Raw genomic sequence first — 24008 nt, 5'->3', positions numbered from 1 at the left:
CAGCGATACCATATGTATATCGTTTTTTTATTGTTTGCACAATAAAATTACTTTTCCTATAAAATAATTAATGTTCTGTGTCACCATATTCTGAGAGCCATTACTTTTTTATTTTTTAGTCCAAAAAGCTGTGGGAGGTCTTGTTTTTTGCGGGATGGGTTGTAGTTTTTATTGGTATTATTTTGGGGTACATGCGACTTTTAGATCACTTTTTATTCTAGGAGTGGTGACCAAAAAATAGCGATGCTGGCATAGTTTTTCATTTATTTTGTTTGCGGCGTTCACCGTGCGGGAAAAACACCATTATAGTTTTATAGTTTGGGTCATTACGAACGCGGTGATACCACATAGGTGTACTTTTTTTAACGTTTTCATTTTTTTCCTATAACAAATGATTTAAAAAAGCAAAAAAAACAACTTTTATAAAACATTTTTATTAACTTTTTTTACTTTTTACACTTTATTTTTTTACCTGCAGCTCTGATCGCTGCTAGAATACATTACACTACCTAGGTAGTGTAATGTATTCCAACTGTCAATGTGACGTCAGTGTGTCACTCTGACAGTAAGTCTACGAGGACCAGCCAGAGGCTGTTCCTCATAGGCTTCCATACCTGGCAGACCCGGAGGCCGTTGCCTGGCCTCCGGTTGCCATTACAAGCATCAGCAACCCCCACAATTGCATGGGAGCTGCCAATGTGCTACAAACTCCCTAAATGTGGCGATCGCTGCATTTAAGGTTTTAATTGGTGAAATCAGTGGCAATAAGCCGCTGATTGGCAAAACTGGAGTGTCAGCTGTCGGGGACAGCTGACCTCCTGGTTCCCCATGCACACCTTGTCGCCAACAGTGTGCATTGGGAACGACACAGTGACTTCTTGTCACTCTGACAGGAAGCCTATCAGGACTAGCCAGAGGTTGGTCCTGATGGGCTTTCGTCCATGGCAGACACAGAGGCTGTTGTTTGGCTTCCGTTTGCCATGCGAACTATCGGCAAACCCTGCGATTTCAGACCGGGGTCTGGCGATATGCTAGAATCCCCTAAAATGCGGCGATCGCAACCGATCGCCGCATTTAAGGGGTTAATTGGCAACAGTGTGCCAAAAGTGTGCACCAGAAACAACTCAGTAACTATACGTCCTCGTGCGGGAAGTAATCTCCCGCAACAACGTATAGTTACTGACTTGTGCGGATAGAGGTTAAACATTGATTTATTTGATTGGTAACATGATGATTTGGAATGACTTCGTTTTTCACTCCCACCTTCCAAGAGCCATAACTTTTTTATTTTTCTGTCAATTAAGTGGTGTAATGGCTTATTTTTTTTGACGAGGAAATTGTAGTTTTCTATTGGCAATATTTAAAGTACCATATAATGTATTGGGAAACTGAAAAAAATACTTTGTGGGGTAGAATTGAAAAAACCTGTGATTCCTCCATTTTTTGGGGGTTTAGTTTTTACGTCTTTCACCGTGCAGTAAAAATTATAACTTAAAGGTTTTTTCCCATCTTGGACATTTATGGCATATCCACAGGATATGCCATAAATGTCCGATAAATGTGGGTCCCACCCCTGGGACCTGCACTTATCTCTAGAACGCGGCACCCTAAATCTTGCTCGGTTCACGCTGCCTCCCAGCCACTTCCTGATTAGGTGGTCGGGAGAAACAGAAACAGCCAAGCTCGCTTTCGTAACTCCTATAAAAGTAAATGGGAGTTATGGAAACAATGTGGCATGGCGAACTACGCTGTTTCGTAGCTCCCGAATTCCAGAAATAGCGTACCATTTTTTGGTAAATACGACTTTTTGAACAATTTTTATGACATTTTTTTAGCGCTAAAGTGACAAAAAAAACAGCGATTCTGGCGTTTTATTTGTTTTTACAGCGTTCATCGATCGTGTCTTGGAGGGGTGGATGGGCTGTTATAGGGGGCCGCCCCAATCTTTTTGACGGCTTAGGTTCAGTAAGTCAGTTTCTGGTGCAAGGTGTCAGCAGTAATACAAAACGGACACCCGCAGCGTATGGAGCGGGTTTACGCGCTGAGCCCGCTATACTATAACCCCCGAACCAGGACGTATGGACACTGTCCTGTGTCAAGGGGTTAATTCATTTCGCTATGCATTGTTGTTGACAAGTATGATTTAGTCCAACAAAAGACATAATTTATACATTGCCCGTACTTGGCAGCACTATGTGTTATCATATTAAGTAACTATAGTAAACCAAGCAAAAGATAGCACTCTAATGAAAGTTCAGTGTTGATATATTCATCCATGTCACCTGGATGACAGAGACAGCGAGAAAATACAGTCATATCTGTAAAATATCCATTTATAATAATTCAAGCGGTCACCTAGCCATAATAATAAAGTAACATTGAACTATTTTAGAGAATTACTATAAAGATTTTCTGGAATGTTCCTTACCCTCTTTCCCCATTTTGCATATAAGTGATCTTGGAATTTGAGAGAGATATTGGTGAAAACAGATGTAGGGAACAATCCTCCCACAATGATTTAAGTAAAGTATTTACAATACGTCATTATGTAACTTGTAAACCAGAGTTTATCATTCATGCTCTTCAATGCCTATGCAATTGTTTATATGTTGGAAAGATGACTGGAGAATGTAGAACACGTTGGCATTACCATAAATCAACAAAAGAGAACTTCGAAAAGGTGATCTACCTGTACTAAGACATTTTTTAGAGGCAGGACATACAGTGAATAAACTTTGCTTCAGCATTGTGGAGAGTGATAGATGAAGAATGCTAAAAAAAAATGGGAAGCAGAGTGGATTTCAAGATCGAATATTTTACAACCTATAGGTTTCAATTTGGACTATAGCTTGGGTGCCATTATTTGAGGTTAGGATTGACTTGCCCACCTTAGATATTTAGCTTCTACTTCGGAGTAGTAGCCAGGCTCCTGCTGTAAAGGCCAGGATCAGATAAACCAATGATTTTGGCCGTTAACCCCTTAGATGTCGCGCTCAATAGAGACTGCAGCCTCTAAAGTGCTTGACAGTGGGGACTCCCTCTATCTGCCCATCGGCAACTTGCGGCGCAATCACCGGGTGCCAATGGGTTACCATGATATTCGGGGCCTAATAAAGGCTTCCAGATCTGCCATCAGTATCTGACTATTAGGCCAGACCAGATGCATTGTCTAATAGTTTGCCTGTCAGTGATACACTGACAGGAAATAAGGCTTTGGAATACTTTTTTGTAATAATAATAATAATAATAATTATTACAATTGTAATGTAATAATAATGTTTCCTATTGTAATTATTCACCATGCTATGGTATGTTTGAACTAAATGTTGACCCGTCTTACTTGTTGGAAAATGTATCTGATATATCCCAGTACTGCTTATTTTGATGTTCTATACCTCAGTGAATAGTTTCTGGTAGGTATTCGGCAATTTCAGTTCTTGTGTAGGTATCATGTATGTCGGTGCACCATTTCGCCAACACAAGACTTAACACTTATATATACACTTATATATATTTTATATATTCTCTTTATTTTGCTAAACACAATACAAGATGACTTCATGTTTATTGTACCTTTGCAGTTGATTTCATCTTCTCCACTTAAACAGTCCACATCACCATTGCACACATAACTGTTTGGAATACATGTGTCTGACTTACAGTGAAAACTATTTTCACATTCTAAAATGAGATAATACAAAAAATACAAATTAGAGTGTAAATTATTGTAAATTCTCCCATCATTAAAAACGGAGAATTGTAGTCCAAAAAGATTTAAGGCCCTTTTACACCGGCCAATTATCGACAAACGCTCGTTCATCGGCTGTTTGCATAGTATTAAATGGCATAACTATTATCGTTGTCGGGAGGACATCTCCTTGTGTAAACAGGGAGACGTGCTGCCGACATAATACAAATGTATGGGGACGAGCGATCATAATAAGGAACACTCATCCCCATACGTAGCTCCTTGTGAAAGGAGCAAACGTGTGCCGATCAACGAGCTTATTTAGCGCCCACTTATTTCACAGCACTGTACAGATATTGTCAACAGATTATTCCCTGTAACCATTAGGGTATGTTCACACGTAAACTCAAAAACGTCTGAAAATACGGAGCTGTTTTCAAGGGAAAACAGCTACTGATTTTCAAACTTTTTTAAGCCACTCGCGTTTTTCACGGCAGTTTTTGGAGCTGTTTTCTATAGAGTCAATGAAAAACGGCTCCAAAAACGTTCCAAGAAGTGACCTGCACTTCTTTTCCGCGGCCGTTTTTTTATGCGGCCGTTTTTCAAAACGGCTGCATAAAAAAACGGCCCATCGGAACAGAATGCCATTTTTGCCATTGAAATCAATGGGCAGATGTTTGGATGCGTTCTGCTTCCGATTTGGCCCGAAAAACGGCTGAAAATAGGCCGTGTGAACACACCCTTACAATCTAATTTCTACATATTTCACACACATATACGCACAAATGCAAATTTTATGAGAAGCAACTAACCTATCAATATGTCTGATTTTTTTTCCATGTGGGAGACCCTAGAGGAAACCCACGCAAACACAAGGAGAACATACAAACTCCAAGCAGATGTTGGCCTTGGCTAGATGTGAACCTAGAACCCCAGTGCTGAAAAACAATAGTGTTAACCACTGAGCCACTACAAGGCTGGGAGCATTGGGATGACTTCCAGTTTAACTCAATCGCATGAAATATTTAAGAGCTGAGATACTTACAACCTAATTAGAAGATTAGCGAAACATTGATAATTATTTTACATCCATCTGTACCGTAACTTAGAAATGACTGATGTGCCTTTAGAATAACTCAATAATTTGATCTATTTAATTAAACACAAATAATTACTTGCCATGAGACACCTAACATCTGCAACAGTGCAGACACCACAGATTTTAATGAGTTTGTCATGTAAGTTGGCGATTCCAATTATGCGCTGAAATGTAGATTACAGGCTATGGAAATCTCTCCCATCTTGAGCACCGTTGGCCATTCTGGGAATAATCGTAGGTCCCAGCTACCAGATCCCACCAAAATGATCCATCTTTATACTTTAATAAAATTTCAGACGATAACTAGTAGTGAAAATCCACTTTAAATATTTTATATTATAAGGAAAAAAGTCCAAGTATTAATTGTGTTTATGAAAAGCACATCATAGTTACCTGTACAGCAGAGTTCATCACTGAGGTCTCCACAATCATTTACCCCATTACAGGTTTTATTAAGAGCGATGCATTTTCCATTGACACAAGTGAATTGATCTTCCTCACATTCTGCAATAAAACAATACCGCACTTATTTGTACATGAAAGTATTTATTTAATGTGGGGATTTATCAAAAGCAGTTTACACTGCCAATACATTAAATAGTACAGTAAAACTCTGATAATTCATCATTTTTGGGCCCACAAAAGTGTCAGATTATCAAATATTCCTGTTGAAATTTGGACAGTTGGGCTGTGTGGCGGCCCTAATAATGAATAAATAGATTATCTGTCTAAAATGAATCTAATAATTTCTTGTGTCTCCTCGCATGGGCCTACATTAACTACTATAGAGCTCGTATGGTGCTATAAAATGTCAACAGACAACATCATGACACTGACGTTCCTGCACCCCAAAGGGGGCCTGTAGTAAACTATTTATTATTAGAACTGCCAGAGCCCCTACCTCAAACCGCCTGCCAGACCTCCCTCTGGACTATCAAGTTAGTTCCTTTTTTTTTGACCCATGCCAGATTATCTAAATTTCTAGGCCATCAAGTACCACATTAATGGAACTTTTCTGAATTATTCTTTCGAGTAGGTTGTGGTTTTCAATCCCTTTTTTAAATGTTTGGACCGTGCTGCACAATGGCATAGTTTTGGTAGAATAATTTAAAAAATAATCATGGCTGTAAACTATGTGTGGTCATGTAAGATATAATGTGATTTTTTTTTATGCTCCACTTTTTCTATATAAAAAAACACAACTACTATAAAGCAATACAGTTTGTCCTTTTTTTTATATATATATAATGGGGAAACCGATGAATTACTATGAAGACAAGATTATTATGAGATACCCAAACAGGATAAAAGATTGTTATTTAAAAAAATATTAACATGGGGCAGATTAATTAAGCACTCTACAACAGATTGCTGGTGCACAAAAGTCGCAATTTGAAACTGTGTTTTCGCTTAAAAAAATTTATGCTGCCTTTGATACTTTTCCGGAAATTTATTATGAGGCGTGCGCTTCTTAATAAATTAGGAGCATCTATGCCAGCAGTATCTATATTAAGACTGGCATATGAAACGCATAATAAATCTGCCCCATAGTCTCTCTAATTGCACATGGACCGAACAGCTAAAATAGTACACACCAATTGTCTCCTTATAACATGAAACACCAGCGCGCTTATTCCTTTTACTTGTGCTTTTCTTAATAGTACATTCAGCCAGTGTGCTCTCAAATCCTCGGCATGTCACCTGAAGACACTCCAGCTGCTTTTCGTCATTCTCTGATATATTGTACTGTAATACTTCACTAGAAGCACCTCTGAAAAAAAATAAAAAAGACTGCATAGTAGTGTTTTAGGAAAATACATAGGGCATGTTATGTTTAAAAAAAAAAAGAATAAAAGAAAAAAAACTCTAGCCACAAAAACAACATTGACATTGTGCCATGACTAAGGACAGGTGATCTGTTAGAAACGCTTAGTCTTACTGCCGAGACAACCACCCTTACTCCTAGTGGATTTTACTCTTGTCTGAAATAAAGTTGAAATATTACTTCCTTTTAACAAAACAGCGCTAGATCAAATTCTTCCGTTTCTGCTGTGTTTGTACCGTGTGCCGCCACGTGGATCCGTGCGCAGTCCAAATCTGGACATACATACTGGTGAGCTGGAGGAATCCTGCTATATTTTCTTAAACATTGACACTTGTAACTTACTTGGAAAATTCAAGTTGTCGGCAGGCTACATTGGCTTCTGTAATCGTCCATTTTTCAGAACACACAAATGATTCACTGGGTTGTTTGGGTAATTTTATTTTTAAAATACCCTTCTTGTTTGTTGGTTCTCCATTCTTATTTTTTAAAAATATTTCAAATTTGCCTAAAACATAACAAAAATAAATGTAATCTTTGTGCGTCATTATGTGGGTTAACTGGATGAGCTATTATATGTAAACTATTATTAATATATACAGTACATAATAATATGGTTCGGACTGTAAATAATAGTTTAAAAATGGTATACCCAGTTTGCATTGGATCAATTTCTGAAGAAAAGGGAAAAATAATGTAAACATTCCTATTGTCAATTAATGCTTGACGTGTACCGGTCTCACAAATAGTGAATAGATTTATTTGGGTTGGAGCTACTGTCTTTAAAAAAAATAAAAAAATCCTTGTACAATGTTTGACTGGTCTGGCCTGGTATACCAAATTTTCCACACAAGCCTTATAAATTTGGTGCACATTTGTGACAAACTAAAACAACCCCATATTGAATGCTGTTGGCCACAATGAAAAATGTTAGCCAGGTGCTTCATAGATAGGGCGCACATACATTGGCCATTTTAAACTCCATATCTACTCTACAGTTTTTATAAGCGAGATCTATTGTGTCTGTTTACAGGACTGTGCCACTAAATAGAGCAATTTCAGGGATAACTTTACATTAAGGAATTGCTAACTATACTATATAGTTTTAACTGGTTCCAAAAGTAGAGCTTCACTTCAAATATACACAATATAAAAATATGAGTGAGGGAACTCTTAAGACACATATTTCACTAAACAAAGTCACTAGGCAATTTCCAGTTCTGTATGACCTAGTTGTATTGCCTGATGATACAGTGGTAGAGGTTGTTCCCATTCACTGGTGACCCAGTGGCAGGGCCGAGAGTGGACAAGGGGTAGGTGGAGTAGGCGGTTGCCTAGTGCGCCACTTAGTGTGGTGGGGGGGCAGTTTATCAATAAAAAAAAAAAATTCTAGTCTTTTAGATTTCTTTGTAGAGCTAATGTGTCTGAATGGATGATAATTCTGTAGGTTAGGGTAGTGCTGAATGGTGAGGGAAAGTATCCTGTCATACAAGCATAGACTTTCCCTGTTAAACAATTAGCTATTCCCTGTAGAGAGAATTGGCTGATGACAGCAAGCGACAAAGGTTGGGGCTCATTCTTAAATCCCTGCAGTGGGCACTAAAGAGCTTCCCCGCTCTGCCCAGTGGCGTAAAGTCACAGAGTGAGCAAATATCCCATGTCCAATGAAACATGCTGACATAGTGTTTAACCCATTCTCAACCAGTAGTGTAGAAATCAGTGCCTTGTGATCTCTTTAGATAACCTTTAGTCTCCGATGACTCCATGGACAAATGTAAAACCTTACATAAGTGGCAAGCTATCCAGTCCTCTATGAGGGAAAAGTCTAAGGACCTAGTTGCTGGTGACCCGGTGGGGTGTAGACAGTTGTCTATCCTTAGAGACAGGGAGTCCAAATGGTGATCAAGTTATATTGTATCCAGTCCTTGGTGATTCATTGCTAGTCTTTCCATATAGCGTTACCTTATTTTACGGCCACATACACAAAGCTTGTTTTAAATGGAATGAATAAAAGTTACTGGTAAGTTTTATCTAGCCATCGAAATTGTACTTCAAACATAGACTGGTAGTAGCTTTGTGGGTAGAGCGCAAGAACAATACAAAAATATATCGATCAGTGATTTCTTAATATAATTTACATTAGACATCTCTAAACACTATAGGTATTAGTAATCACATGTTGACTCGATATCATACAGAAATCCAATGCGAATAGTACAATGCAGAGATTTTGATGTTCTCACCGTGGCAAGGAGACTCTGAAGAAAACCTGTATTTTGCGTTGCTACATTCAGCACTCTTTAAATGACAGTAGCTCTGAAATGTTTTGCTGCCTTCACTACATGCCCCTATGGTCTTATTTCGGGGACATTGGTAAGGTAGCTTACAAATACACTTCCCATCCACACATCTCAGCCAGGGAGGACAAAATACTTTAAGGCATGAATCAGAAGTGTACTTCTCATCCCAACATGTTTTCTGTGATACAGTGGCCTGTAAAAGACAACAAGATGTTACTTAAATGCAATACATCAGCTATAGTTCTCATGTGTACTCTAAGGCCGCATGCACACGGTCGTAAAATCGCCTGTAATTACGAACCCAGTCATTTCTATGGCCGATGGACACACTCCCGTATATTTACGGGAAGATGTCTGCCGCAGAAATTTTCCGAAAAAAATAGGACATGTCCTATTTTTTTATTTTACAGGCCGTGCTCCCATACTTTATAATGGGAGCATGGCCTGTAAATGCAGGCGGTCGTATTTACGGGCACGGTCGTGTGCATGGAGCCTAAGGCTTGGTTCATATGACACTTATAAGATAATTTTTTTAATGGATCATTATGTTGCAAATCTGATACTTCCCCCGTCTATATATATTGCAGCATAGACAGATTTGCTCTCCGTGACATTCTGGGCAAAGCTGATAGACTGTCATGCCTAGTGCAGGGAATGAGGGGTGGTACATGGCACAGGGTTTCTCTCTGTGGTGTTCTTTGAATCCCTGTGTCAGCTGCACAGGTTGCCCCAATGGTATGTCCGCCCCTGTATTGAAGATATGTAATATGTACTCAGATATTCTACTTCAGCATCATTTACCAGAAACAAAATTGTTTATCTGGCAGTGCAGTCAGATATTTCACAACCCTGACTGATAAATGTGTATTTAGCTATACAAATATTTGTCTTGGTCTAGGAGATATATATGTTACACAAGCTTACTGAATAAGCCACAGAAACAAACCCAGTATTGAATACAAGGTGCAAGGCCCTGATACCTGGTTTCTACTGCTATGATTAAACATAATAGTAGATTTCCTTTTTTATTAGTGTCATTTTACAGTATTTTTATTCTGTAGCCAGAACCTAGGTTTTTGAACTCCTGGTATCATCTTCACATTATTCAGGATGTAAATTTTTTTTTAGCTGGAAATGAAATAAATAAACCAAAAAAGCAATACTTACCTATCCTTGCCCCCAGCAATTCAGCGCTGAGGCTCCGGCAGCAGTCCCGATGGTTGTTTACGTGCTCGTAGCACGTGAACGCTGTAGCCAATCAGAGGGTACAGTGGCCATATGTTGTATTTCTGACATTATGCCAGAAATACGATTTGTCAGCAGTGAGCTCCGCTGAGCCGTCTGATTGGCTGCGGCGGTCACATGCTATGTGCATGTAAATAACCACTGTGACTGCCAACGGAGCAACAGCGCTGGTTCACTGGGGGCAAGGATAGGTTTTTTTGTTTATTTATTGCATTTCCAGACCCTAATTAAAAAAATATCACATCCCAGATAACCCCTTTAAAACAGATAGGAAAGCTGGTACAGAAAATGCAATTTTTTTTCAAGTGCATGGATTTTCTTCAATACTCAGATGATACTTTATGCTGAGTTTAAAACCACGCAAAACTAGTTAATGTTAAATATACTTAATGTAAATGGAGTAACATTTCCCTTATATGTTGGCAAAAATAAAGTGTCTGCTATTTAATGTGAATTTAGAGCTTGCAATAGAAGTGTAAAGTATTTCGGTTTACCCCAAAAACTGGGGCATGTGTGTTTGCTTACATTGCTGCATTAGTATACATGGGCAAGCACATATATTGTCATCTGTGTACCCAACTTGTCATTTATGCCACATATACTGATACCGCAGTGAAAAAAACCCACATATGCCTCCACACACTTGGTCTCCGAGATTAGTTTTTTTTTAATAAAACCTTTTAACAATTAAGGTGCCGAAGCTAATTGGCACTATTTATTAAAAGTGAAATTTCCCTGTAAGAAGGAGGGAGATTTAAAAATGTTTAATTCCCCCGTACCTTTCTTACCAGGTCCTCAGGGGAAATAGGTTTCAGGAAGGAATTTTTCCTTTTTAGGGAAGATTGGTTAATGCCTTATGGGTAATTTTTATATTTATTAAATTTTTATTTTTATTAACCTTCTTCTGGATTAACAGGCGTAAAACAAAGTTCTATAATTTCTCCCATTCCTTCCCTTTCTACCGTCCCTTGGTTGAACTTGATGGACATTTGCCTTTTTGATGGACATATGTCGGGCACGGCATACACGGACCAGTGCTGTCCACTGACTCCCCGCCGCAGCATGTAAGACGCCTGGGACAGGAGTACCGAAAACAGAAGGGACAACAAGCGCAAAGATCAAGCTGGAGGAGGGGGTTGTACAGGAGACGTTTATGTCTGAGCATTCAGTAGGTGGTATATGTCGAGAGTCCTCCTGACGTATACCTCCAACGGAAGGCTCATAACATGATGTGAACATGCTTGCTTACATTTGTTGAAAGTAGTGTGAACTTTTAATTGATTCATTTACAAAGAGGTTTGATTCTAGATGGCTATTTACTATTTTAACCATTTCAATCTGAAATATTGCATGATTACAATCTACTATACTAAATTGTGTCACGTAGTGGCAGTTTATATTACTGAAGGAATTAATTATTTGTGGGACTGCAGAGATTGCCTCTTGTTTTCCCCATGTCACAAATTGGCACAAAGCAGCTCTATTGTGTAACGACCTACCAAACAAGTCTTATAGCTTAGCTTTCTGGAACCCCAATGTGACAATATCAGGATTCGCTGTAGACAAATTTTTAGGTTTTTGGAGTAAGGCTGTAATAAAAATAATTTATTAGGGAATTGCTAATTATGTTTTTGGATGATTTACTTCTATGCTAGAACCACCTGCAGCTGAGCTGCTGCTTGCTACTAGAAGGGGGCCCTCTTCTATGAAGTGCATATGCCGTCCAACAGTAGGAAATTGGGTTTTTGTAAACCCCATTCAAACTTAAATTTAAAAACCACATGTTTTTTAGGGTGTGTCCTATCCATTGCGGTATTATTGTGTTGTGGCCGAGTCTGAACAGGGCCTTATGATGAAGAATTATGGAGCAATGCCACAAAAAAATGTAGTTACATATATGTGTAATGTATAGATGCAAATCCAGAGGTGTTTTCTAACATTGCCCCTAAATGCATTTGGCATGATCCTAAATATGACGCTTGGCACTACACCTTGATCTTCTGATTATTTCCCACTATAATATTTCTAGTGTATTGTTTTTTTTACAGCAGTAGTGGGAAATCTTTTATCAGAATCTTGTATGAGGAAATAGGCACCTTTATTTTTCACAAGAATTGTTTGTTTACTTGCTTAATCAAATCAGAAGTCATTTGGCTGACTATGCAAGAATTCTGCAAATAAGCACATAAAATACAACAGTGTCAGACTAAGGGCTTGTCCACACGTAAGGGATTTGCTGCAGAAAATTTTGCCGCATGAATTGACATGCTGAGGAACGAAAAATACGCACCGGAAGGTTAATTTCAGGACTGAAATTTTCTGCAGTGTGTGGACGACAAATGTTCATTCACACCCACTTTGCTGCTACTGTATTCTACTGCGTATTTTCCATCTGTAATTCCGGACGAAAAAGACACAGCAATTCTGTCACATGTGAACAAGCCCTTAAAGTTTCACCACTACCAGACTATTGGATGTGCAAAATGGGCAATTGCCTCCTCAGTAGCTCCTCCAAAACGACAACCACAGCAAATCCCTTTGCACTTCAGTGTCAACCAATGCTGAGCAGACACCAGACTTCCTAACCTGACCCACTGTTTGAGCAGTTTTACACAGCAACAGCATAGTGACGTCCACTGGCGTAGCTATAGGGGTCGCAGCGGTCGCAATTGCGACCGGGCCCAGAAGCCAGGGGGGCCCACGGCCCCCCGCACCACATCAATAAAAAGTTACTATAGTAACTAGGGCCGCGGGCCCCTGTTACTATAGTAACATACTTTACTTACCTTCCTGGTTCCGGATCGCAGCGGAGGTCCTGACGTCAAGCGCTGTGCGCAGCGCATGACGTCACAGCGCTATGCCGCCGCGCACAGCATCGAGACTACAGAACTCCCGCCGCGGCCGAAGAGGAAGGTAAGGTTAGCCCTGACTGGCGGGGTCCGACTCCCGGGACCCGCCAATCAGCTGTTTTGAAGGGGCCGCAGCACTCGTACGAGAGCTGCTCCCCTTCATTCCTGTCACTTCATTCCGGTCACACTGTGAATCGGTGTCGGCGATTCACAGTGTGAGCGAGTAGTGAAATGAAGGGGAAGCAGCTCTCGTACGAGTGCTGCGGCCCCTTCAAAACAGCTGATTGGCGGGTCCCGGGCGACACATCAGCTATTGATGGCCTATCCTGTGGATAGGCCATCAATGTTTAGGGGCTGCACAACCCCTAAGCCTACGATGTATCAGGCTTAGGGGGCCCATGAGACAGGATCACAGATTGTTTTGATCCTGTCTGCTGGGCCCTGTATCTAAGCCAATCACATGGTAGGCTTAGATACATGGCCCATGCGTGATCCTGTCTGCTGGGCCCTGTATCTAAGCCTACCACACTGTAGGTTTAGATACAGGGCCCCAGCACACAGTAATCTTATACTGTATAAGATTACTGTCTGCTGGACCCTGTATCTAAGCCTACCTTGTGGTAGGCTTAGATACAGGGTCCCACAGACAGTATCACACATGGGCCCTGTATCTAAGCCTTAGGGTATGTGCACAGACACTAATTACGTCCGTAATTGACGGACGTATTTCGGCCGCAAGTCCCGGACCGAACTCAGTGCAGGGAGCCGGGCTCCTAGCATTATAGTTATGTACGATGCTAGGAGTCCCTGGCTCGCTGCAGGACAACTGTCCCATACTGTAAACATGTTTTCAGTACGGGACAGTTGTCCGGCAGCGAGGCAGGGACTCCTAGCGTCGTACATAAGTATGATACTAGGAGCCCGGCTCCCTGCAGTGTGTTCGGTCTGGTACTTGCGGCCGAAATACGTCCGTCAATTACGGACGTAATTAGTGTGTGTGCACATACCCTAACACGTGTTACTAATCATTTTTTGTGTGTTTTCTTACAGGTTCGGTCGTTGGACTACGGCGGATTCCAGGACTACTTCGATCACAGCTTTTTTTTTTATTAATAAAATGGTTAATGAGGGTTGTGTGGGGTTTTTTTTTTATTTCAATAAAATATTTTTTCTATGCCTTTGTGTTTTTTTTTTAAACTATATTATTACCGCCTTAGTAATGGCCGCCGGGTGATTGACAGCATCCATTGCTAAGGCGGGGCTTAGTGTTAGCGGATGCAGAGGCTAACACTAACCCCCTTTATTACCCCGGTACCCACCGCCACCAGGGGTGCTGGGAAGAGCCGGGTACGATCCAGTACCTGACCATCTGTAGTGATGGTCGGCCACTGGGGTGGCCGCAGGCTGGTATTATCAGGAGGGGAAAGGCCAAAAACAGTGGCCCTTCCCATCCTGGTAATGCTGCCTGCTGCTGCTTTATTGTATCTGGCTGGTTATGAAAATGGGGGGGACCCCACGTCATTTAAAAAAAATAAATAAATAAATAATTGGAAAGAACGATTTCGGGTCCCCCCCAATTTTCATAACCAGCCAAATACAACACAGCAGCAGCAGGCAGCATTACAAGGGTGGGAAGGGCCACTGTTTTTGGCCTTCCCCAGCCTAATACTACCAGCCTGCGGCCACCCCGGTGCCTGCCCGTCACTACAGATGGTCGGGTACTGGTTTGTCCCCGGCTCTTCCCAGTACCCCTGGTGGCGGTGGGTACCGGGGTAATAATGGAGGTTAGTGTAGCCTCTGCACCGGCTAACATTAAGCCTCGCCTTAGTAATGGAGGTTGTCAATCAGCCAGCGGCCATTACTAAGGCGGTGATAATAAAGTTTAAAAAGATACAAGCACATAGAAAAAATATTTTATTGAAATAAAAAAATAACCCTCATTAACCATTTTATTGAGAATAAAAAAAACGCAGTCATTGAAGTCCTCGTATCCGAAGTCCAACAACCGAACCTGTAAAAAAAACACAAAAATAATCAGTAACACATAAAGAAGCAAAATTATTATTCTTACCTTTCCTGGGTCCAGCGCTGGAGACGCAATGTCAGCGAGCTGAGCCCTGTATCTAATCCAATCATGTGTGATACAGTCTGCTGAGCTGTGTATCTAATCCAATCATGTATGATACTGTCTGCTGGGCCCTATATCTAATCCGATCATGTGTGATACTGTCTGCTGAGCCACTGTATCTAATCCTATCATGTGTGGTACTGTCTGCTGAGCCACTGTATCTAATCCTATCATGTGTGGTACTGTCTGCTGAGCCACTGTATCTAATCCTATCATGTGTGGTACTGTCTGCTGAGCCACTGTATCTAATCCTATCATGTGTGATACTGTCTGCTGGGCCACTGTATCTAATCCTATCATGTGTGATACTGTCTGCTGAGCTGTGTATCTAATCCTATCATGTGTGATACTGCCTTCTGAGCCACTGTATCTAATCCTATCATGTGTGATACTGTCTGCTCAGCCACTGTATCTAATCCTATCCATAGTTTATAGGGTCGTAGTGCTATAGATATGCTATGCTGTCTCATATACACACTTTTTTTTGGGGCGGACACATATGTATTGGGGCTATTTCCCGGACATTTTAAGCCCTGAGGGTATGTTCACACGGCAGCGTCCGTTACGGCTGAAATTACTGTGCTCTTTTCAGGAGAAAACAGCACCGTAATTTCAGCCGTAATGGCATGTGCAGGCGTCTTTTGCTGCGTCCATTACGGAAGTAATTGAAGCTGGTTTTCCATGGAGTCCATGGAAAACGGCTCCATTTACGTCTGAAGAAGTGACAGGCACTTTTTTACGCGCCGCCTTTTGACAGCGACGCGTAAAAAAAAATGACCGTCGGCACAGAACATCGTAAGACTCATTCAAATGAATGGGCAGATGTTTGCCGACGCTTTTGAGCCGCATTTTCGGACGTAATTCAATGCTAAAACGCCCGAATTACGTCCGTAAATAGTGTGTGTGAACCCAGCCTTAGTGACGCCCCCGGCTGCTAGTGCTGCATTGTTGGGTCACTTAGGAGACTTAGGAATGTTTATAAAGGATGAAGTTCTGATAACAGAAGTATATTAATAAATTGGTCTAAATATAAATCCCTAACACACTAGTGTAGGTTCACCAAGATTGCACCAGAATTTTCTTATATTCAAAGTCAATACACTTCAGATTCAGGCCAATTGCGTGAAATAAGAAAACTAGCCCAAATACTTTCAGTTGTGATTCAAAATTTTCTGAAGTTGTGGTGCAGTAAGGATATGTGCACACAGCTTATTTTCTGACGTTTTTCGGGCCGTAAACGGCTGAAAATCGGAAGCAGAACGCCTCCAAACATGATCTGCCCATTGATTTCAATGGTAAATACGGCGTTCTGTTCCGACAGGGCGTTCTTTTACGCGGCCGTTTTGAAAAAGAGCCGCGTAAAAAAATATGCCTGCAAAAAAGAAGTGCATGTCACTTCTTGAGACGTTTTTCATTGACTCTATAGAAAAACAGCTCCCAAAAAAACGCTGCGAAAAACGCGAGTTGCTTAAAAAACGGCTGAAAATCAGGAGCTGTTTTCCCTTTCTCCAATGCAAGAAATGGGCATGTTTGTGCTCATCAGGAGTAAGCAAATCACCTAACATTAAAGGGGTTTTCCAATCCTTTTTTTTTTCAATCAATGCAATGTTCCTCTATTAATATATTAGTGCACTCTGACTAGCTTTTTCTTGATAATAAATGGTTTTAGTAACATTACTCCCTATTGTTTACCTTGAGAGGTTTGTTTTGCTCAGTAAGTTCATTCCTCTTCTCTTCCTGTGTTTCTCCTCCCTGCATGCACTGCTCTAGTCCCAGCATGCAATGTGCATGCAGCAGTGCACTTGCTCCGCCTACTACACCCAGCTCTACTAACTTCTGCAATCTCAGTCTTCATTTTGGTGCTCTCATTCTATTACTGATAGCACAAGCTGAAATCACTGGATATCTGCGTTTTTAACCTCTTAACGCCGAAGGGCGGATATATCAGTCCTCTGCAGCTGCTAGTTCGCGCAGGAGGAGGGATATATCCGTCCTGTGATGGCGCGGGTACTGCCAGTGTACCCACACGATCAGCGGCAGGAGCACGGCTGTTATACACAGCCTGGCTCCTGCTGCAACTGCCGGAATCGAAGCGCGCTCCGATTCCGGCAGTTTAACCCATTAAATGCCGCTGTCAATAGTGACAGCGGCATCTAATGTGTTTGACAGAGGGAGGGAGCTCCCTCTGTTTTATACTGACAGGCAATAATGCTTTGGTATACGAAGTATACCAAAGCATTATATATGCGATCGGCACATCGCATAGTGAAGTCCCATGGTGGGACTAAAAAAAAAATGTCAATCCGTTAAATAAAGTTGGTGAAAAAACAAAAAAAAAATTACAGTGAAAATCAAATAAAACTACTTTTTTTGCCCAAAAAGTGGTTTTTTTAAAGTAAAAGTGTCAAAACAAATCACACATACACATATATGGTATCCCCGCGATCGTAACCACTTGAACAATAAAATTAACACATTAATTAAACCGCTGGATGAACGGCGTCCAAAAAAACAACGGCAAAATTCGTTCTTTTCTCCCATTCCCACCATAAAAAAATTAAATAAAAATTAATCTAAGTCCTATGTACCCCAAAATAGTACTAATGAAAACTACACATTGTCCCGCAAAAATCAAGCCCACGTACGGCCACATTGACGGAAAAATAAAACCGTTACGGCTCTTGGAACGCGGCGATGCAAAAACAAGTAATTTTTTTCTAAAAGGGTTTTTATTGTGCAAACGTAGGAAAAACATATAAAACCTTTACATATTTGGTATCCCCGTAACCGTGCCGAGCCATAGAATAAAGTTAACATGTTATTTACGCTGCATAGTAAACGGCGTAAATTTATAACGTGAAAATCAATGCTGGAATAGCTGCTTATTTTCAATTCTCTCCTAAAATAAAGTTAATAAAAGTTAATCGATATATTATAAGCATCTAAAAATGGTGGAATTACAAAATAAAACTCGTCCCGCAAAAAACAAGCCCTTATACGGCTATGTCGACGGAATAAAAAAAAAGTTACGACTCTTGGAATGTGACCGTGAAAAAAACAAAAATTATCCTTGCTCATTAACGTGCAAAATGGCCCGGTCATTAAGGGGTTAAACGGTTTGAAGAGGTCTTCTGGTACCAAAACAGTGGAAACCCCCAAAAGCTGCCCCCATTTTGGAAACTAGACCCCTTGAGGAATCCATTGTAGTTTTCTTGGGGTGCATGCGGCTTTTTGATCAGTTTTTATTCTATTTTTAAGTGGCGTGGTGACTAAAAAAACAGCAATTCTACTATTGTTTTTTTATTCTATTTTTGTTACAGCGTTCACCGTGCGCTATAAATGACATTCACTTTATTCTATGGGGCGATACGATTAGGGCTCATTTACACGAGCGTGTTATACATCCGTGCAACGCGCGTCGCAGGGACCTATGTTAGTCTATGGGGCCGTGCAGACAGGTGCGCGATTTTCACGCAGCGTATGTCCGCTGCGTGAAACGCACGACGTCCTATATTTGTGCGCTGTTCGCACATCACGCACCAATTGAAGTCAATGGGTGGGTGAAAACCACGCATGTCGCATGGAAGCAATTCCGTGGGACGCGCGTGATTCGCGCAACAGCACTGTAAAGGATGAATGAAAACAGAAAAGCACCACGTTCTTTTCTGTTTACAAACATCCAAACGGAGTGTCATAATGATGGCGGCTGCACGAAAACCAGGCAGCCGCGCATCATAAAGGGCTGACACACGGAGCTGTTGATTGCCTTTTGCGCACGCAAAACGCTGCGCTTTTTGCTTGCACAAAATGCACACGCTCGTGTAAACTCGGCCTTACGGTGACACCAGATGTTTATAGTTCTTTTGTCTTATGGCGTTTGCACAATAAAATACGTTTTGTAAAAAATCATTCACTTTTTGTGTTACCTTATTCTAAGAGCCAGAACTTTATAATTTTTCCATCAATAAAGCCGTGCGAGGACTTATTTTTTGCGTAACGAACTGTAGTTTCGATCAGGACCATTTTTAGGTACATGCGACTTTTTGATCTATTTTTAATAAATTTTTTGGGAGGTGAAGTGACCAAACAATTGTGATTTTGGTACGGTTTATTATTATTTTCTTTTACGGCGTTCACCGTGCGGGATAAATAACAAAATAATTTTGTAGTTCAGGCCGTTACGGACGCGGCGATACCAATTATGTATATTTTATTTATTTATATATTTTTATTAATAAAAAAGGACTGATAAGGGAAAAAAAGGGGATTTTTTTAAACTTTTATTTTCTTATTTTTACACATCTTTTTTTTTTACTTTATTACTTTGTCCCACAAGGGGACTTGAGGGCAGGAGGCCCTGATCGCTATTCTAATACTCTGCACTACATGCGTAGTGCAGTGTATTAGAACTGTCAGCTATTCACTGACAGCAAGCATAGTGGGTCCTGACTTTGTCAGGACCCATTAGGCTTCCGTCGATGGCATAGCCGGACGCCATTGTTTGGTGTCCGGTTGCCATAGTAACCATCGCCGGCCGCTATCGTGTAGCAGGCCGGCGATGGTACCTTAACCCCTAAAAAGCCGCGATCTCTATTGAACGCGGCTTTTAAGGGGTTAGACAGCGGGGACACAGCGATCGGTCCCCGCGGTAGGAGCTGCGGCAGCTGCTGTACGAGACAGCAGCTGTCACAGCTCCTGCACCTGTCGGGAAGACGGCCGAAACGGCCGTTATTCCCGCAACTTCGTATTCCGTCGGTAATTTATAAGGGGTTATAATTTCACAGAGCATGCGCGGTGGAGTGTGTTAACCACGCATGCTCTGAGATAAAGAAGCACGTGGTACGGTTACGTCATTTGTGACGTAACCGTACAGTGTGAAAGCCGGAAACCGGAAGCAAGGCAGAAGACTAAATGTACGGGTCTGCACAGGAAGTGCAGATTTTGCTTCACTAAGGGGGCGGTGACGGAGGAGGATATACGACGCTACAGCCATCTGATGAAACGTAAGTACATTGTAAAGTTATATCATTTTCATTGTTTTATTTAAATAAATGTAATTTTTTAGTTCCGGAATACCCCTTTAACCCTTTGGCGCTACAGCCATTTTTATTTTTATTTTATTTTTTTACTCTCCACATTCCAAGAGCCCAAACTTTTTTATTCTTCTGTCAATGGAGCAGTATGAAAGCTTGTTTTTTTGTGGGAGGAGTTGTTGTTTCTATTGACAAAATTTAAAGTACCATATAATGTACTGGGAAACTGAAAAAAAATCTTTCTGGGGTGGAATTGGATAAAACTGATTCCTCTATTGTTTTTTTGGGTTTCGTTTTTACGTCTTTCACCAAGCGTTAAAAACTACAACTTAACTTTATTTTGCTGGTTAATACAATTACGGTTATAACAAATTTATGTAGTTTCTTTTAGGTTTTACTACTTTTACAAATAAAAAAAACAGGAAAAAAATTAGTTTTGTTGTCACCATATTTTGAGAGCCATAAAGAAAAAAATTTCTGTCGATTGAGTAGTGTGGGGCCTTATTTTTTTTACACGCCCCATTGACAGTTCAGTGGGTTACTTAAATATTGGGCGCCAAATATAACAGCACCGATATCTAAATAACAGAAGAGGGTAGGGAAAAAATTTAAAGTGCTCCAGGGTTTGGGCAGCCCTCCCCATTACAAGCTGCACTCAGCTGCACATGTATGGGCAGGTGAAAGGTTCTCTTTAAAGGGAATGTGACGCTAGAAAATGTTTTTATTTTTTTTTAGTTAAACAATTAGTGTATAGGTGATTAAACATTGTTCTAATTTTTTTAATTTTTTTCACGAGTCAGGAAATATTATAAATTAGATTCTAATTTATAATATTTCCCAGTGCTGGTCACTAGATGGAGCAATTCCCAAAATTGCAGCATTGCATGTGGTAAAGCAACCACATTGCTTTATGCTGCAAAATTTGAGAAAACTCACTTGCTCTAGTGAGCTCTCAGAATCCCCCCCCTCCTTTATCCTGGCTAGTGCCGGGAGAAACGAGGGGATTGAACGGTCAAACCTCCTACACTGTGTGTCGCCATTTTTTGAGCTAACACACAGTGTAGTAGGTTTACATACACTAGTAAACACACAGTAAAACACTTACATACACAGAAATAACTTACCTGCTCCAGTCGCCGCCGCTCCCTCCGGTCCGTCCGCTCCGTCTGCTACCGCCGCTCGAAGTGCACAAGTCCGGAAGCCGCGACCGGAAGTAGTAATCTTACTGTCCGGCCGCGACCTCCAGGCAACAGGAAAATGGCGCCGGACGGCGCACAGTTCAACTTGGACTGTGTGGGAGCGGCGCATGCGCCGTTCCCACACAGACGGCGTACAGCATAGTGGATGGAACGGGCCCCGTTCGCATTCACTATGGGACTGTAGCTGCCGTATTCCATGTCTGTATGTGTCGTTAATCGACACATACAGAAATGGAAAAAAAAATGGCAGCCCCCATAGGGAAGAAAAAGTGAAAAAATAAAAAAAAGTAAAAACACAAATAAATCTAAAAGTTTTTAATAAAACACTAAAATCAAACTGATGTAAAAAATTTTTTTTTCGTGACACTGTTCCTTTAAGCCTTTTTTAGTGCTGTTTTTAATTTGGTGTCATTTTGCACATGCTCTTTTTCTGATGTTTTTGAAATCCTATAGAGAAGCATACAGGAAAAATGCATGAAAAGCACCATTCCCAGAGCATGCTGCGTTTGGGGAAAAAACGCCACTGACCACAAAATTGTCTTAAAAATGGCAGAAACCTCAATACAGTTGTGTGTAGTGTATTTTATATTTTACTATAGACTTTAATGTAACATCTGATTTCACTAAAAAACACCATTAAAAACGCCACGAAAAACAGAGCAAAACACTGTTTGTGAATCCAGCCTAAGGCTGGGTTCACACTACCCATTTTCAGGCCTCGATTTCCGCCTGAAAATACGGCTCCAATACGTCGGCAAACATCTGCCCATTCATTTGAATGGGTTTGCCGACGTACTGTGCCGACGACCTGTAATTTACGCGTCGTTGTTTGACAGCTGTCAAATGACGATGCGTAAAATGACTGCCTCGTCAAAGAAGTGCCGGACACTTCTTTGGACGTTTTTGGAGCCGTTTTCTCATAGACTCCAATGAAAACAGCTCCAAAAACGAACGTAAAAAACGCCACGAAAACGCAGCGAAAAACGCGAGTTGCTCAAAAAACGTCTGAAAATCAGGGGCTGTTTTCCCTTGAAAACAGCTCTGTATTTTCAGACGTTTTTGGTCACTACGTGTGCACATACCCTAAAGGAGTTGTCCCACCATAGCAACAGGATAGGTGATAAGTGTTTGGTTGCTGGTGATATCGTTGTACGGACATATATCACGTTCGTCTGAATAAGCCCTAATGATGAGCACCGATCACAGCTGAGCGCTTCTGCCCCATCATTTCAGCAGTAATGTGAGTCTCAGCACCCAGACCCCCACTGATCAAAACTTTTGTTTGAAAGATTGATGAAAGTGCAGTAGTTGCTTTATTCGAGTTGTGTTATGCACTGTATCATTGTGTAGCCCAGGGATTGTACAATTACAGGCAAATATTGTAGAAATAGTTACACTACAAATTGCAAAGCATACAAGATGCAACACTACCACAAAAATAAAAGCGCATGGAATATATTATCTAAGTATCTACTAAATATTCATTAAGATCATTGTAGAATTAACCGGTCTGCAATGAATTTCCATCTATAGTGTCCATTTAAAGGTGTACACAGGGTTACTTGAGATCAGAATAAAGATCAATAAGTTTCTATAAATTGTAAATCACTCTAATCTCTTACCGTTATAATGCAGACATAGACGAGGCTTAACATAAACCATGTTAAGCTTGAGGTCTTCATCCTGATGTCAGTGTCGTTTTCCCAAAACCATCAGTTTCTAGAGAATTTAGGCAGAAATCTACAACGTTTAATCTTTAACCACTGATCTAACAAGCTGTAGCGTTGTATTTGTAGAAGTACTAGAGGGTTAACAGAACGTAACTGGAATCTGAACTCTATAGATTCAGATTACTATGCAACCCAAAGAAGCATAATCCAGTATACAAAGGGAAAGAACAAAGACAACAGTTATTTAACTATCCACTATTAATGCATTTCTCAATCACTTATTTCCTTCTCACATGGCATTTTACTAAGGAGTGGCTGTTCGATATTTAGCAACCTGATGGTAATAACAGTACAAAGAAAAATGCATTTAGTGAATTTTTGATCTTCCTTGTGAGCCAAAACAAATGAAAACAGAGACATTATTCACCCTGTTAGCTAAGCCTTACTTTTTAAAGTGATATGCAGTCTTGATATGCAGTCTATGAGACAGCAGTGTATCTTTAAAGTACAGATAAGAGAGGTTGTCAGCAGCAACTGGCAGTGGTCTCAGTGCCAGGACCCTAACATCTTTAAAACACTTAGTCACGGTTTAGGGTATGTACACTTATTGCGGTAGTGTTGCACGGTACCCCATCAGTAAAACCATGTTAAAGGGTAACTAAATGTCATAGTGACATGTCAGAAGTTTTGATTGGTGGGGGTCCGAGCACTGAGACCCCTGCCAATCGCTAAAATAAAATGGCAGAAGTGCTCGTGTGAGCGCTGAGCCGCTTCGTTTCTGTACGCCTTTTTCCGGAAAGTCGATGTATCGGAGTACGGTCTCATAGACTTTCTATTGAGCCCATACGCCGATACATTGATTTCCGGAAAAAAACAAACAGACACAAAGTGACTGAGCGATCACACAAGTGCTTCTGTCGCTTCGTTTTAGAGAGTGGTGGGGGTCTCAGTGCTCGGACCCCACCAATCAAAACT

At 40.8% G+C, this 24008-nt stretch overlaps 1 protein-coding gene across 1 annotated transcript in view; it reads right to left on the bottom strand.

Annotated features, from left to right (window-relative positions):
- CFI (complement factor I) overlaps nt 1-23225 on the bottom strand; it is an 88457-nt gene extending 65232 nt beyond the window's left edge. The window contains exons 1-6 of the mRNA XM_075860523.1: nt 22986-23225; nt 8853-9102; nt 6955-7117; nt 6383-6558; nt 5181-5291; nt 3574-3681 (exon numbers count right to left, since the gene is read on the bottom strand). Coding sequence (XP_075716638.1) covers nt 3574-3681; nt 5181-5291; nt 6383-6558; nt 6955-7117; nt 8853-9102; nt 22986-23045 — 868 coding nt within the window. The 5' untranslated portion in view covers nt 23046-23225. The remainder of the gene's footprint in view (nt 1-3573; nt 3682-5180; nt 5292-6382; nt 6559-6954; nt 7118-8852; nt 9103-22985) is intronic.
- Nucleotides 23226-24008: the final 783 nt, after the last annotated feature.

Source organism: Rhinoderma darwinii, chromosome 1 (assembly GCF_050947455.1).
Source record: "Rhinoderma darwinii isolate aRhiDar2 chromosome 1, aRhiDar2.hap1, whole genome shotgun sequence".
Classification (NCBI taxonomy): domain Eukaryota; kingdom Metazoa; phylum Chordata; class Amphibia; order Anura; family Rhinodermatidae; genus Rhinoderma; species Rhinoderma darwinii.
Note: the sequence above shows the minus strand (reverse complement) of the source record. Positions and strands in the feature narration are given on the sequence as shown.